Source organism: Lynx canadensis, chromosome D3 (genome assembly GCF_007474595.2).
Source record: "Lynx canadensis isolate LIC74 chromosome D3, mLynCan4.pri.v2, whole genome shotgun sequence".
NCBI lineage: Eukaryota > Metazoa > Chordata > Mammalia > Carnivora > Felidae > Lynx > Lynx canadensis.
In genome coordinates this window covers 70,879,650-70,896,573 of record NC_044314.2, presented here as the reverse complement: position 1 = coordinate 70,896,573, position 16,924 = coordinate 70,879,650, and the positions used below count along the sequence as shown (strand labels likewise).

At 41.3% G+C, this 16,924-nt stretch overlaps 1 protein-coding gene across 6 annotated transcripts in view; it reads right to left on the bottom strand.

Moving 5' to 3' along the window:
- The window catches only part of NF2 (neurofibromin 2), a 77,948-nt gene extending 61,271 nt beyond the window's left edge, over positions 1–16,677 (bottom strand). For 2 of the 6 annotated variants that reach the window (XM_030336121.1, XM_030336125.1), the window contains exon 1: positions 16,224–16,676. In XM_030336121.1, the coding sequence (XP_030191981.1) occupies positions 16,224–16,337 (114 nt within the window). In that variant the 5' untranslated portion in view covers positions 16,338–16,676. Of the gene's footprint in view, positions 1–6,959; positions 7,045–16,223 lie in introns of those variants that run through there. The other 4 variants (XM_030336120.1, XM_030336124.1, XM_030336122.1 and 1 more) reach the window with 3 other exon arrangements.
- Between the last annotated feature and the right edge of the window lie 247 nt (positions 16,678–16,924).

Here is a 16,924-nt window from a genome sequence, read left to right as displayed (position 1 = left end):
AAAAAGAAACAATACAGTTATGGTGCTATAAAAGCAATACAGTCCCCCAAAAGCAAAGGAGACAATCTCTATCTTTGGAATTTAGCTCACAACATGAGAGCAATCATAGCCTTGTCAAATAGCTATAAAACACCCAAACCTGCTGTGTTGGGAAAGTCACTTAACCTCTTTGGGTCTCAGCTTCCACAATCATCAAGTGGTCTTTGAGGATTAACACCCTCTGAGTCTATGAGCTTGAGATGGTTTTGTATAAACCATGTAGCACTTTTTCCACTGTTATAATAATTTTCTTTTAATCCTTTAACATTCCATTCTATATCTTAAAATCATTTTCAGGGATGTAAATGACACTTAACATTTAATTTATGTGTGCTTTCTACATTCTTTCTCCTTACTCAGGGTTTGCCATTGCTACTGTGCTCCTTACTCCTAATAATCAAGAGCTGTATTAATAATAAACTCTCTAATGTAACAAAAATGGTCATTGAAATGTTACTGAAAAATAACTTTTTTAGCACCTAGCACACTGTTGATACGCAGCAATTGTCAATAATCACAAAATGCTGAAATACTGAGAATAATAATTCTGCAGAGAGCTACAAACAGGAAACACTTGGTGCAGGTAGACACAGAGCAAAATCTTAAATGTCTAAACATGAGGTAAAACTAGTAGACTGAGGGATGCCTGGGTGGCTCAGTCAGTTAAGCATCTGACTCTTGAATTCAGCTCAGGTCATGATCTCACAGTTTGTGGGTTCAAGCCCCACATCAGGCTCTGCACTCACCGCATGGAGCTCGCTTGGGTTTCTCTTTCTCTCTTTCTCTCTCTGCCCCTCCCCCACATTCGCTCACGTGCGCGCTGTCTCTCAAAATAAATAAATAAATATCAAAAAACAAACAAACAAACTAGAAGACCGAAACACAACCCATGACTAAGTATTATCCAGCCGATTAACTCCTCCTGCCCCAGGATATCACAAAAATTACAGTTTGCATTTAAAAGCACACTCTTTCAAAAAAGCTCCTGGCAAAACAGCTGGAGCATAATCCATCCGTGCAAATGAGCTCATGGAGAACCCCAATTCTAGCCTAGAAAGAAATTGTAAACATTCAGGTTCTGTTTCTAGCTTGACCTGTCACAGTGGTCAGTGATTAGGACACTGATTTAACAACACTGGAAGGTATAGGTAGGAGCATACAGGGCTGGTAAAAATGTCTGCAGGTGAATGAGGACAACTGTGGGTTGAAGACTTCTTTAACATATTTATGAGACTGATTTAATCTCCAGTCAATATGAGTAGGACACTAGATAAAGACACTGTTGCTGAATTTAAAACTCCAGATCAGTTCAGATAAGTTCAGTAATTACTCTGGGCTTCAGTTTTAAGTTTTATCTGAAAGTCAAATTATCAAAACGCCTAAAACTAGGAGATTGAAACTGGGAAGGTGGATGGGGGAACCATAAGTAATGTAACTCACAGGGAGCTTTTGTGACTTTTCCAAAGCTCAGTCTTTCTTTTCTTTTTTCTTTTCTTTTCTTTTCTTTTTTTTTTTTTTTTGCAAAGAAGCAAAAAGTCAAATAGTGTTGAGGGCTGGAAGAGAAAAAGGACCCGATGCCTTTAGAAATGATGTTCTCTGACCCCACCTAGTGGTGGCCGGAGTGATTTCTAGGCTGGGATAAGCACCTTGAGTCTCCGCACTGGTGACTGAAGATTTGATTAAAGATTTTTTTTTTTCCCTGAGGTCAGGCACCAGTTTGGTAATAAATTTTTATGTGCTAAAAATGTACTAAAACATGTGGATTTAGAATCTAAATTAGACAAAGCAAAGACAGGAGGATGGCACACATCATCCTGTAACAAACCAGAGAAGCCTCATCACCAGCTGGCTAAAAAGATTAGCAGCTCTGAGAAAACTCAACTCTGGGTTTTTAAGACCTCAAATGCCTTTAACTTCTGAAATTAAAAATAAACAAGCGCCAAAAATGTTCTTGGACAAAATGCAAAACTAGCATGAATAATTGGAGAAGTCGTCAAAAACAAAGAACAGAGAAAAATGACACACTGGGGACAAAAGAACGGAAAACAAATATGGCAGAAATCAGAAAAGAATCCTGTTATCACAGTGGACATCAAGAGATCAATCATATAGCACATTTCAAAAAAAAAAAAATCACATTACAAAAAAAAAAGATCCTTAAACAGAAATATGGTGTAGGACAAAGCTCATTATATTTAGACTAATTCTGGAGTCGAGAGAGCCTACATTTACAAAGGTGTGGATAACCTGAAGAAGATTCAAAGAAAATAAAAATGATTAAAGGAGAAAATCTGTAGTGCCTCCAGCGTGGGACCCTTCCTCTTTACTCCCACACCCCCAACTCGTGATCACATGAGAAGCTAATGTCTACCAAGTGCTTACTACAGTCAGGCCCTGGGCTAAGTGTCTCTAAAGGTCCACTGCACTCATGCCTTCAAACAATCCTGTAAGTAAAATACTATTATTCTCCTCATATTACAGATGTGGAAATTGAGGCTTAGAGAAGGGAGTTCAAGATCACTCAGGCAGCAGGTGGCAGTGGCAGGGCTTTCACCCACACCAACTTACCCCTTCTATCGGGATGTCAGCTCTTGTTCCCTAAGCAATATTGTTCCTGTCCTCCAGCAGATTTTTCTCACACCTACATACTCAAATCCTGAGATGGCTTCCTACCTAAGAAGGAAATATGAAAGGGGGAGGTGTGCAATGAGCTGCTTCTGCCCAGATCACCTAAAATAGGATGTTAAAGCAGAGGGCCTTTAAAATCAAATTCTTTCCTCTCATTTTTCACCCTAAGAACTGAGGCCTGGGTTGGGGGAAAGAAGAGACATGCCCAAGATCACACAGAGCAGCTCTGCCTAGAAGCCAGGGGTTCAAGCACCAGTTCAGGGCTCTCCCTGGTTTTATACAATAACACCCTGACTACAGCCCCGGACCAGACACAGGAAAGTGAGCTGACCTCCTGAACCCAAGGCTGGCCACGTCTCACCCAAGAACTGCCTCCTGCTTGGCTGGCCTTGACAACTAAGGACTGGCTCTAGACTTCAGTACCTCCTGAATCTTGGGCCTAATAGGTCTCCTGCTCACTCTTTGTCACAGAAGACCCTGAGCCCTGGCCTCATCCTCCTGGTGCCCACGCCTTTGGATTCAGCCTAGTTTTGTCCCAGGCTCCAGCTAGTTCAGGTTTCCATGTGACACCCAGCCCAGAGAGGTTGTCTTCTAACCGGGCTCCTTGTTTCCAAACTCTTCCCAATCCCACCCCCAAATACTTCAAATCATTCTGCGTGGAGACCACTTTATTTTTTTAAATGTTCGTTTATTTTTGAGAGAGAGAGACAGAATGCGAGTGGGGGAGGGGCAGAGAGAGAGGGAGACAGAATCCAAAACAGGCTTCAGGCTCTGAGCTGTCAGCACAGAGCCTGACACGGGGCTCGAACCCACAAGCAGTAAGATCATGACCTGAGCCGAAGTCGGATGCTTAACCAACTGAGCCACCCAGGTGCCCTAAGACCACTTTAAATCACTCTCCTAGTAAAAACCTCAAAGCTCCCCCGCTGCATCTGATGAATACAAGCTCCTTAATCTGGCCTTCAAAGGCTTCTAATATCTGTCCTGAACCTAGGAATTTAAACACATCTCTCTTCTCTTCTACCTCAAACCACAGTATTGTATCTTATACCAATTGCAATAAACAAAACAATACTATTGCCTTTGCTCAGGTCACATCCACTGATCCGTACACTCTTCCCCTTTATCTGTGGACACAAACCTGCCTTCAATCCCTGGGGGCAGTTGTTCCCCTATTTACCCCACTGCAGGGTTTTTCTTCTCTCTCTCAACATGAACACATCCTCATCTGATAGATAGATAGACAGACAGACAGATAGACAGACAGACTCCTTTGCATTATCTTTTCATGTGTATCCTGTTTCTCTAACTCGATTATGAGCACCCTGGAAATCTGGGACCTTCCCTCTTAAATATCTACGTGCTCCAATCCCCTAAATATTAGGTACTCCAAAACTGAGCTGCACAGGGGAAAGGGGATGGAGAAGGAGGTGGACTTCAAAGAAGTTAGATAACTGACTTTTCAAAGTACATGAAAAGGCCTCAGAATAGAGGGGTTAACCAATTGTTATTCATGTGGACACACCAAATATTAAGAGAAGACATCAGGCTGAATATAGGGAAGAACATTCTGACCACAAAGCTTGTTAAATATGCAACTAGAAAATATTTAACTGTTGCAAAATAAGCTTCATCTTAAGCCAAAAGCAAGGAATTCCAAGTACATCATGGCAAGTGAAAAGGATTCACTTATGGAAAATGTACATTTGATTCAAAGACAAACCAGACACTGAGGCAATTTAGCAGAGGCTGTCAGTCACATCATCTACCAGCCAAAAACTTAAGCCCAATGGCAAGTTTACAAAATGGTTTTGAAATGGTATCTTACACCAATTGCAATAAATAAAATAATACCATAGACAAATAGTTGAGTTAGGAAGTTCTTTGTAAAATCTCTTATTTCTACTTTCTTTTTCCTATTTACCAAATATCAAAGTTCTCTCCAGGTTTCTAATGGTTTCTTTCCTTTTTCTACTTGGAGCTTCCTATGTGGGTAGCATAGCTTAACAGAAAAAGAGCCAGCCAGCCTGGAAGAGAGATGACCTGGGTTTGAATCTCAGCCCCATCACTGGTAGCTATGTGGTGGTCTTGGGCACAAAGAAGGGGGAACACTCGGGTGCCTGGGTGGCTCAGTTGGTTAAGCTTCCGACTTCAACTCAGGTCATGATCTCACAGTTCGTGAGTTTGAGCCCCCAGCACAGAGCCTGAAGCCTGCTTCAGATTTTGTGTCCCCCCTCTCTCTCTGCCCCTTCCCCACTTGTACTCTGTCTCTCTCTCTCTCAAAAATAAACATTTAAAAAGGGGGGGGGGGCACTTGAGCAGAGCCTAGAAGGAGAATGAGAACATCTGTGCCAGCAGACAAGTGAGAAGGACATTATATGCAAAGGCACAGCAGTATGAAAAGAGGTACTTTCCAGAAACAGCAACCAGGACAACAGGCCAAGAGCAAAAAGGGTAAGTGAGGAAGTGTGGGAGAGCCTGGGAAAGGGAGCCAAATGCTGAGAGGCCCTGGATTTACTTCCTTTTATGTAATAACCTGTATATGGAACTTACCTGTGCCAGGTGCTAGTCTAAGCACTTTACCAATAATGACTCGGTTTTAATCCCAGTACCAATACCCCATACAGGAAGAATTATTATGCTCTCCATTTTACAGATGAGGAAACAGGCATCTGAAAGGATTAAGGAACCTGTCTAAGGGTGCTGAACTGGTTTGGGCAGAACCAGGGATCAGGATCCTAAGACCATGCTCTCCCCAGACAACACTCATAACCTCTAGGCTGTGCTACTTCAGAGCCCTGACAGGAAACTGGAACTTGAGCTGAGACCTTCCCAACTGACTTGAAAACCTAGTTGTGAGGTTCAAATAAGTGACTGCTAGCCTCTTGGTCATTATTTTTTTTAATGTTCATTTATTTTGAGAGAGAGACAGCCCACGCATGAGCAGGGGAGGGGTAGAGAGAGAGGGAGAGAGAAAATCCCAAGCAGGCTCCTAAGCCCAACATGGGGCTCAAACTCATGAACTGTGAGATCATGACCTGAGCTGAAATTAAAAGACGATGCTTAACCCACTGAACCACCCACGTGCCCCTCATCGGTCATTATTGAGATTCTCCCACTGTCCTCTTCTTTCTCTCTCAGAACAAACAGTGGCTCTGCTGGGACTTTATGCAGGCTATTTGCCCTGTTGGAGCCTCCAATTCCCACTCTGAAAATGAAGCCAATGACAGGACCTCCATCCTAAGCAGGTCTTGATCACCACTAGGTCCACACTGGTACTCAGGAAATATCTGTTGAGTGAGTAAGTGAATCTATTCCAAGTATCAAGTGAGATAGTACATTGTAAAGCATTTAGCACAGCACCTGGCACACAGTAGCTGCTATTCCCTAGTCCTTCCTCCTACAAAAGAGCAGATATGGGGTCCAGCAGATGGCAGCACTAGCCAGTATATATACCCTGCTTCTTTCACCCTTCACCAGCACAACTGCATCCATCATTCACCTCGGACTGCCCACGTCCTAGTTGTGCGGCACCCATGCCATCCATGGGGACTGCTTAACCCCCATGGAAGAACCCACAGATAAGGCAGAAACATTTCTTCTGAAATAAGAAGTTTCTCAGTGCCCTCATATAGAGTCCCATTACTATATACAACTAAGCAATGAAATGACCACCACTGCCCTTTGGGGATTTGCATCCTAGAAGAGAAGCATTTACCTATATCTTGGGGTGTCTGGGATGTAACATCTTACTGAAAACACCAGAGTTTGTTCTTTCTGTTTTCCTCTTTCCAAAGTTTCTACTTTATGTCCATTTGTATGTTGGAATGATCTGTAATGTTGGTGTTTAATCCAATCACAATCCCATTTGGGTATGTGAAAACATCTGGGATATCAACAACCAACAGGAGAAGGCGGCTTTGTTTCCAATGTAAGATGGTATTAGAATCTCTCACAACTCAATTTTGAGAAATTTTTCATATTTGGCTCTTCTTACTGATAGATTGAATTATTAGAGTAAAATTCCAGCCTAGATAAGAAATAACATAACCGTTTAGCCTCCTGGCAAATTACGTTCAGCACCCACTTTCTCAAAATGACAAATATCAAATATTTCAAGTGGAAAAATCCTCTAAAACATCAAGCCAATTGTGCAATGCAGCAAGTAGTGCAAGAGATTTATTTCCTACCTCTGCAGCAAAAAAGTCTGAACTTATTAGCATAAGGTAACATGATTCATATGTTAACTAACACTGGTTCTGAAATTGAGTCCTCCTTGGACCACCACCTACCTGTATGCCTCAATGAAGAATTCCTCAAGTACCATCTCTCCTCTTCTTTTTTTTTTTCAAAATGCATCTGCCATCTCCTGGTATCGGCACCTTGCTCAGTTAATGTACAACATAAAAATAGGGCAGGAGAAAGTCTAATAGTTTCTCAGAGCTCTATCATCATAAGTCAAACTACCATAACTTTCAACAGAATATCTGAACATCTTCATTTACAAACAGGTATTTCCACTGGCAAGGCAATGAGATGCAACTGTTTGACAAATTGCAACAGGGCAGTGACCACAGTGACCTGCACCTCCTACTGTAGGCCAATTATACTCCCTTCTAGTTCTTCCTTTCTGCCTGGCACTATGTATTCCAGGAATCCCTATAAAACCTTGCAGGGTCAATAGTATTAGTACTATTTTACTGATGTGGAAACTGAGGTCCAAAGAGCTTCAGTATCTTACCCAAGCTAGAAGTTCAGCTGGAATTCAAGTCCAGGTCTAACTTATTTCAAAGCCTATGCACTTTCCACTAATGCTTTGCAACTCTCTGGACTAGCAGCACCATCACTGTTTGAGAGTTGAGAATGTGTTAGAAATGCAGAATTCTCAGTCCTACTGCATAAGTACAGAATGAGAATTCTCATTTCACCAAGATGCTAGGCCGTTTGCTGGCATATATAAGTTTGACAGACTATACTATACCATTATGCCTCCCTGAATATCACTACTCTTATCTTCTTCTATAGACCAGTGGTTCTCAATATGGTGGCAGGGAGAGGGACAGAAAGAAGGGTGTCCTCCCCCTCCGCCCCCCCCCCCCGCCAGGACACTTGACAATGTCTGAAGACATTTTTGGTTGACATGACGGGGAGCACGGGGAGGTGCTACTGGCATCTAGTGGATAGAGTCCAGAGAGGCTTCTAAACATCTTACAATGCACAGGACAGCCCCCACCACAACAAAGAATTATCCAGCCAGAATGTCAACAGTGCCAGTGTTTAGAACGCTGCTATAGTTGATAATATTGTACATCCTCTTTGGGTCTGGGGTCTGTTTAAAGAAAAAAGAAGAGATTTTCGTGGTAAAACTATGGCTGAAGAAATCTCATACAAAATCCCTTTCCTTACTGGTCAGTCTCTCACAATCTCTTACACATTTATCTTTTTTTTTTTTTAAGTTTATTTATTTTTGAGACAGATAACTCGCACTAGAGTGAGGGAAGGGCAGAGAGGGAGAGAGAGAACCCCAAGAGAGAATCTTTGTACTGACAGCACAGAGCCAGATGCAGGGCTCAAACCCACGAACCGTGAGATCATGACCTGAGCCAAAATCAAGAATCAGATGCTTAACCGACTAAGCCACCCAGGCACCCCTCTCACAACATTTGTCAACTAGCAACTTAGATCAGGGGTTGCCTGGCTGGCCCTGTCAGTAGAGCATGTGACACTTGATCTCAGGGTTGTGTGTTTGAGCCCCACACTGGGTGTAGAAATTACTTAAAAAGTTTTTAAATTAAAAAAAATTAAAGAAAAAAAAAAAGAAACTTAGATTAGGGATCTGCAAACTGCAGTCCACAACACAAACCTAATTCACCACCTATTATTGTGCAATCTGAGAGCTAAGAGTAATTTTTACATTTTTAACAAAATGTAAGTTTTTAAATAACATTTCATCACTTGTGAAAGTTATATGAAATTCAAACTTCAATGTTCACAAATAGTTTTATTGGAATAAAGTCATGTCTTTTGTTTCCATTTTGCCAAAGGCTGCATTTTAACATAGCCTGAGATATAATGTACCTTAACATTCACCTATTTAAAGTGCACAATTCAATGGTTTCTAGCATATTCATAGAGTTGGGCAACCATCACCACTGTAAATTTTAGAATATTTTCATCACCTCAAAAAGAAATCTTGTACCCCTTGGCTATCATTTCTGTATTCCCGCACTTTTCCCAGCCTTAGGCAACCACAAAACTACTTTCTATTTCCCTAGATATCCTTCCAAGGGAATAATTATGTGAAATATATGAAACAATATGTGTTCTTTTGTGACCGCTTCTTTTACTTAGCATGTTTTCAAGGTTCATCCATATTGTAGCATGTATTGGTATTTCATCCCTTCTTAGTGTCAAATAACATTCCATTATATTGATATACCTACCACCTTTTGTTTACCTTTTCATCAGTTGAGGGACATTTGGGTTGTTTCCACCTTTTAGCAATTATGAATAATGTCACTACGGACATTTGTGTCCAAGTTTTTCTGTAGGCATATGTTTTCATTTCTCTTGAGTAGATACCTAGTAGTGAATTGCTGAGTCATATGGTACTCTATATTCAACAGTTTGAGGAACTGCCAGACTGTTTCCCAAAGTGGCTGCACCATTTTACTTTCCCACCAGCAGTGTATGAGGGTTCCAATTTCTCCATATTCTCGCCAACATTTGTTATTATATGCCTTTTTTTGATTCTAGTCATCCTAGTGGTTGGCTCTCATTGTGGTAAAGTGGTATCTCATTGTGTTTTTTATTTTCATTTCCCTGATGACTAATGAGGGTATTTTTTCATGTGCTTATTAGCCATTTGTATATCTTCCTTGGAGAAATGTCTATTCAGATCCTTTGCCCATCTTTTTAAGTAAACTCTATGCCCAACGTGGGGCTTGAACTCACAATCCCAAGATCAAGAGTCACATGCTCTACCGAATGAGTCAACCAGACACTCCTCCTTTGCCCACTTTTGAATTATTTGCTTCTCATTACTGAGCAATAAGAGTTCTTTATATGTGTTAGATATAAGACCCTTATGAGATCTATGATTTGCTAATATTTTTTCTTTTCTTGTTCTTGATGGTGTCTTTCAAAGCACAAATGTTTTTAATCTCAATGAAGTTTATCTACTTTTTCTTTTGTTGCCCATGCTTTTGTTGTCATATCTAAGAATCATATGCCAAATCCAAAGTCATGAAGATTTATCCCCATTTTCTTCTACGAGTATTACAGTTTTAGTTCTTACGTTTAGGTCTTTGGAGTTAATTTTTGTATGTGGTGCAGAATAAGGGTTCAACTTCAATATTTTGCATGTGGCTGTCCAGTTTTCCGCACTGTTTGTTGGTAAGTCTATTCATTCCTCCACTGAATAGTCTTAGCACCCTTGTCAAAACTCAGGTAACCATAGAGTATGGGTCTATTTCTGGACCCGCAGTTCTACCCCACTGATCAACATCTCTATCTTTATGTGAGTACTACACTGTTATGTACTGTTATGTTATGGTTGTTTTGTAGTAAGTTTTGAAATAAGGAAGTATGAGTTCTCCTACTTTGCTCTTCTGTTTCAAGATTTTTTTTAGCTATTCTGGATCCCTTGCAATTTCATATAAACTTTAGAATATTTATCAATTTCTACAAAGTAGTAAATGGAAATTCTGATGAGGATGGTGTTGAATGAGTAGATTAGTTTGGAGAATACTGCCATTTTAACAATGTTAAATCTTGTGATCTATGAACAAAGGATGTCTTTCCATTTATTTAGATCATCTTTAATTTTCATCAACAATGTTTTACAACTTTCAGAGTATAAGTTTTATACTTCTTTTGTTAAATTTGCTCCTAAGTATTTTATACTTTCTGGTGCTATTATAAACAGAATTTTCTTAATTTTCATATTGTTCATTGCAAGTATATAGAATCACAAGTGATTTTTGTACATTGCTCTTATATCCTGCAATCTTGCTGAACTTGTTTATTAGGTCAAATAGTTTTTTTAGGGGATTCCTTAGAGTTTATACACATGATCATGTTATCTGTGAATATATTTTTATTTCTTCCTTTCCAATATGGACACCTTTTATTTCATTTTCTTGCCGAATAGTCCTGGCTAGAACCTCCAAAACAATATTGAAGTGGCAAGATATCCTTGTCTTGTTCCTGATCTTAGCAAGTAAGCATCCTTCTTTCACTAAGTTAGCTGTGGGTTCTTTACAGATACTCTTTATCAGGTTAAGGAAGCTCCCTTCTAATCCTATTTTGTTGAGTGTTTTTTATCATGAAATGCTGCTGAATTTTGTCAATGCTCTTTCTGCATCTATTGAGATGATCATATGATTTTTGTTTTTTATTCTATTGATACGATGTATCACATTAATTGATTTTCAGATGTTAAACCAATTGATTTTCAGATGTTGAATTCCTGGAATAAATCTCCCTTGTTATGATGTAGGATTCTTTTTATTTGTTGTTGGATTCAGTTTGTTAATAGTTTTGTTAAGAATTTTTGCTTCCATATATATATATATATATATATATTTTTTTTTTTTTTTTTTTTTTTTTTGAAAGACAGAGAGAGAGAGCCAGCAAGGGGAAGGGGAGAGAGAGACAGAGAAAGACAGAGAGAGACAGACAGACAGACAGACAGAGGGAGTCCCAAGCAGGCTCCACAATTCCAGTGCAGAGCCCCCCATGAAATGTGAGATCATGACCTGAGCCAAGATCAAGAGTTGGACACTTAAACAACTGAGCCACCCAGGTGCCCCATTCCATGTATTTTTTAAAGTAATTTCTGAGCTAGCCAGGTGCCCCATTTTGCTTCCATAGTCGTAAGAGATCTTGTCTCTAGTTCTCCTGTGATAGCTTTGTTGGGTTCTGGTATTAGGGTAATGCCAGCCTCATAAAATGAGTTGGGAAGTATTCCCTCCTCTTCTTTTTTTTTTTTTTTTGGAAGAGTATGTTAAGAATTGGTATTAATTGTTCTTGAAATGTTTGGTGGAATTCAGTAGTGAAGCCATTTGCGCCTCTACTACCTAGAGCCTGGACCTTTGTGGGTATTTTTATTACTGATTTAATCTCTTCACTTGTTATAGGTCTATTCAGATTGTCTGTTTCTTCTTGAGTCAATTTTGGTAGATAGCATCTTTTAAGGAAATTGTCCATTTCATTAAGTTATCTAATTATTTGGTGTACAATTGCCATTTTAGTTTAGTTTTCTATGTGTTTCATGTCTTTTTTTGTTTCTCTATTCCTCCTTTACTACTTGCTTTTTCATTAAGTGAATATTTTCTAATGAAGCATTTAAATTTATTTAATGTTTCCTTCACTATACTTTTTAAGTGTTTGGGGTTTGCTTTGTTTTTAGTGGTTGTTCTAGGGTTTACCAGATAATCTTGACTTAACCAAAATCAGCTTCAGATTATACTATCTTTTTTAAAAATTTTTTTAATGTTTATTTATTTCTGAAGGAGAGAGAGACAGAGTGTGAGTGGGGGAGGGGCAGAAAGAGAGGGAGACACAGAATCCAAAGCGGGTTCCAGGCTCCAAGCTGTCAGCACAGAGCCCGACGCGGGGCTCAAACTCACAAACCGTGAGTTCATGACCTGAGCCGAAATCAGACGTTCAACTGACTGAGCCACCAGGAGCCCCCAGACTATACTATCTTAATTCCAGTGATATATAGAAATATTACTCCTATATAGGTCCTTTCCCTCTTTTTTGTAAACTATTGTTCATATATATATATATATATATATATATATATATATGTAGGGGGGTGTATGACATCTACTAAAATTATATATATAGTTACATATATAAAAAATATACACATTGTTGCATATATATAAATATACATATTGTTCACACACACACACACACACACACACACACACACACGACATCTATTAAAATTATAAACCCAACAATACATTGCTATAGTTATTACTTTACCGTTTGTGGCCATTTCCTTAGTCCATTACAGCTTTGCTCCGATCCACCTCCTTTGTGCTGTTATTGGCAAGTATACCACCCATAAATTACGTTTGTAGTAATAGGCCCAACAGCACATTATATAGGTATTATTTTATACAATTGCTCTTTAAGTCAGTTAGAAGAAGGGGTGCCTGGGTGGCTCAGTTGGTTGAGCATCCAACTCTTGATTTTGAGTCAGGTTATGACCATAGGGTCGTAGGATCAAGCCTTGCTTTGGGCTCCATCCTGAATGTGGAGCCTGCTTGGGATTCTCTCTCCCTCTGCTCCTCTCCCCCACTTGCACATGCACTCATTCTAAAATTAAAATAAATAAATCAGAAGAGAAAAATATGCATTTCTACTGTCTTTTGTAATTATATAATTACCTTTCCTGGTGCTCTTTTTTTTTTTTTTTTTCATGTAGACTTGAGTTATCTAAAGGCACTTGTTTTCAGCCTGAAGAACTTCCTTTCATATTTCTTGTAAGACAGGTCTTTGAGCGACATCTCCAGTTTGTGTTTATCTGAGAAAGTATTTCACCTTCATATTTGAAATAGCCATTTTGAAATATCCAGCTGTGCTGGATATAGGATTCTAAGTTGACAGGTTTTTTTCTTTGAGCACTTTGAATATGTTATCTTTGAGCACTTTGAATATTCTGGACTCCACAGTTTCTGCAGATAAGATAGTTGTTAATCTTATTGGGGTTTCCTTGTATGCGACAAGTCATTTTTCTCTTACTGCTTTCAAGATTTTTTGTCTTTGACTTTCAGCTTTTTTACTATGATGTTTCTGTTTGTGGATCTCTTTGCATTTATCCTCTTTGGAGTTTATTGAGCTTCCTGGATGTCAAGACTATTGTTTTTCCATAAATTCAGAAAGTTTCTGCCATTATTTTTTTAAATATTTTTTTTTTCTCTTTCCTCTTGTGGTATTCCTCTTCCACATATGCTCTTAATGATTTCTCTGAGGCTCTGTACATTTTCTTCATTTTTTTCTCTCTGTTCTTCAGCTTGCATAATCTTTACACTTTTCTCTTCAAACGGTAATTATTTCTTCTGGCAGTTTGAATCTACTTTGAGCCCCTCTAATGAATTTTTTAGTTCAGTTATGGTACTTTTCAACTCCATGATTTTCATTTGCTTCTTTTCTATAATTCCTGTCACTTTACTGATATTCTCTACTTGATGCAAAAATGTCATTAGATCTTCCTTCTTTAATCATGTTTTCCTTTAGTTCTGTGAACATACTTGTAATGGCTATTTGAAATCTTTTCAGCTAAATCTGACATCTGGTCACTCTTACGGGCAATTTGTTGCTAATCTTCCACTGAATGGGTCATATTTCCCTGTTTCTTTGTATGCCTCATAATTTTTTGTTAGAAATCAGACATCTTAGATAATATATTATCTAAATAACATAGATACTGGACTGTTTCTCCCCAACCCAGCCCCAAGGCTTATTGTTATTTGTTTGTTTCTTTAGTGATGGGCTGGAATATTTTAGTGAAATCTATTTCCTTCACATAGTATTAAGACCTATGATGTTGTTCCTCAGGAAGGCACAAATTTGGTTATGGCCACAGTCATCCTGGAGTGACAGTGTACAGTAGGACTCCTTCTCCATCCCCTGATTGCACCCAGCTGTTAAACTCCATTAATAGTGTTTTACTATTCTATTATTTCATTATGCCCTGGGGCATAATTTGCTCTACAAAGTAATTCAATCAAAGGCTGCTCTTCTGAGGGAACAGTTTATTCAATCCCATGCGGGTTCTTTCCAGCTGTCTTATTCTGATTTTCTCCTGCAAACTAGCTGGCCTACAGTTTAGGTAGTGTCTTCATTAAATCTACAATTTCCTCCCAATTGCCCTTCACCAAAACCTCTACTGCTTGTAAGGGTTCCCTTAGGCATAAACTTCACATTTTGTTGCAAATGAACTAACTACCTTTGGGAAGAGAGCAGGAGCTACAGGTTTTAAAGACTTCTTCCCACTACAGGTAAAATCTCTAAAGGGGGGGCGGGGAGGGGGGGCGGCGGGGGAGGATACCAGCCAGAGGTTTTCTCAGTTTGCCTCTCCTGGCACAGAACCACCACTGCACAAGCTGGGGCTGGGAAAAGAGTAACTGGGGTCCCAGTAGTCTCAGTATGCCATGCCCAAGGCACAGCTCCCATTCTGTAAGTAGGAGCTGGATAAAAGACAGAAGCCCCATCTTTCAACTATTCACACCTGGGACTTAGTCTCAACAGCAAGAAGCCTTGCACAGGATAAGAAGCACTTCAGTCCTGCTCCTCCTGGGAAGAAAGTGGTCTGACAGGGACCCAGGGGAAGAGGGAGCCCTGTGTTCTGTGTTGCAGCAGTCTGGAGTGGATCTCCCCCTTGGTATGTTGGAAGTGGGGAGGGAGGTAAGTAGCCTTGGTTCAAACACCATAGACTCTCACCTTTCTTAGCAAATTTTCATAGATTTCCTTGAATAGATTTTCATTCATTTCATGAATGTTTGCGCTTAAAACCATTTCCAGAGGGTTTAAATAGTTGAGTTTTTTTAAGTGATTTTCACCAGTCTTATCAGGGAGTTCAATGGAGCTCCTCACTCTGTCAGGCTGGAAGTCGATCCTAAGGCTGCTTTTGTACTACACTAGTAGAGCTGAAGGGCTTAGTAGTTGTAACAGAGATCCCATGGCTTGCAATGCTGAAAATATTTACTATGTGGCCCTTTACAGAAAAAGTTCCCAACTCCTGACTTAGATCGCTGTTGCCAATGCTGCTGGTTCATAGAACACACTTTGGACTAGCAAGGACTTGCATTTCTTGAAAGGCAGTATTGTTTTGGCTAAAAGTTTGACCTAAAATCCCACTCTGCCACTTACTACATACATGGCTTGGAGTACCTACCTCATTGGGTTGTTGTGAGAATTAAATGTATGAACGTCTGACATTTAGAATGTATTCAACAAATGGTTAACTGTTATCATCATGATGTAAAATAAACTGCATGAAAAATAAGTATTAGACATCAACTCTTTCCTTAAAGAGTTTTTTTTCCCAGAAAATGGTAGCTTTGGAAAAGGGAAATAGGTATAGAGTTTCCACTCTACAAAATGCAACTTTTAATACCTGGGGCACATAATAATATCTAATGAAGTAAAAAAGACCATAAAGCTGGAGCTTAAGCCTGACAATGAAAACCAGAATTCTCCACTACGGATGGTTCCAGACTCTTGCAGTAACAATGAATGAGAACCTTCAGGAAGTGCTTCCAAACCCAAAAACCCTACGGGGGGGGGGGGGGGGGAGCAGCAGTCATCCTTAACATGAAGATTTGGGCCTAGATGGCTCCTTCCGGTTCTGATCGACTCTGTCTACGCTCAGAGATGATACAAGCTGAATCCCTCAAGCTTCCACCTGGACTGTCACCGCCACAGGGGCGCCCCGATCGGTGCCAGACCCGTGGCAGGGCCCGGCGAGCGGGGATTCCACCGGATTCCGCCCGGCTCCCCCTTACCGCAGCCCGTCGGGGCTGCCAGCCGGTTACCTCGCAATTGAACTCCATCTCGGCGTCCATGGTGACGATCCGCACGGTGAACGTCTTGGGCTGCTTCCTCTTGAGAGAGCTGAAGCTCATACGGGAAGCGATGGCCCCAGCCATGGCGCGGGGCTCAGGCCCGGGACCCTCGCGCCCCGAGACCTGCGCTCTGGACCGGTTAGCCCCCCTGGAGGAGCCGCACAGGCCTCAGGGCCACCATGGTGGCCGGCTGGCCGGCCGAGGAACTGTCTGGGCGGCGCGGGCCCCCAGCGGCCAGCATGGGCCGTGAGGACCCTGCCCCGGGAGCGTAAAGGGGAGTCGGGGGGCGGGCCCTTACGGCCACGGGGACGAAACACGAGCCAGGACCGACGGGGTGGACACGGCCCGGCGCTCAGGGACTCGGGCCGGGGACGCTGGGGACGCCCCGGCACGGGGCCCCTAGACGGCAGCCGGCCAGCCCCCGCGCGCCTCTCAGCGGCCAACAGAGGCCTCGGGGCCGCGCTGCGGCCGGGCGCGCACGTGCGCGCGTGGCTGTCACCGTCCTCGCTCCGCGCGCCTGCGGGAAGCGTCCCCTCCCCGCAGACCCCCGCCTGCTCCCCGCCCCGCCCTCAGGCCCCCAGATCATTACACACAGCGCAACCGAACCCCGCGGCTACCGCCCGGACTCCGCAGTTGGCTGAGCACTCCTAGGGAGGCGGGACTTCTCCTCC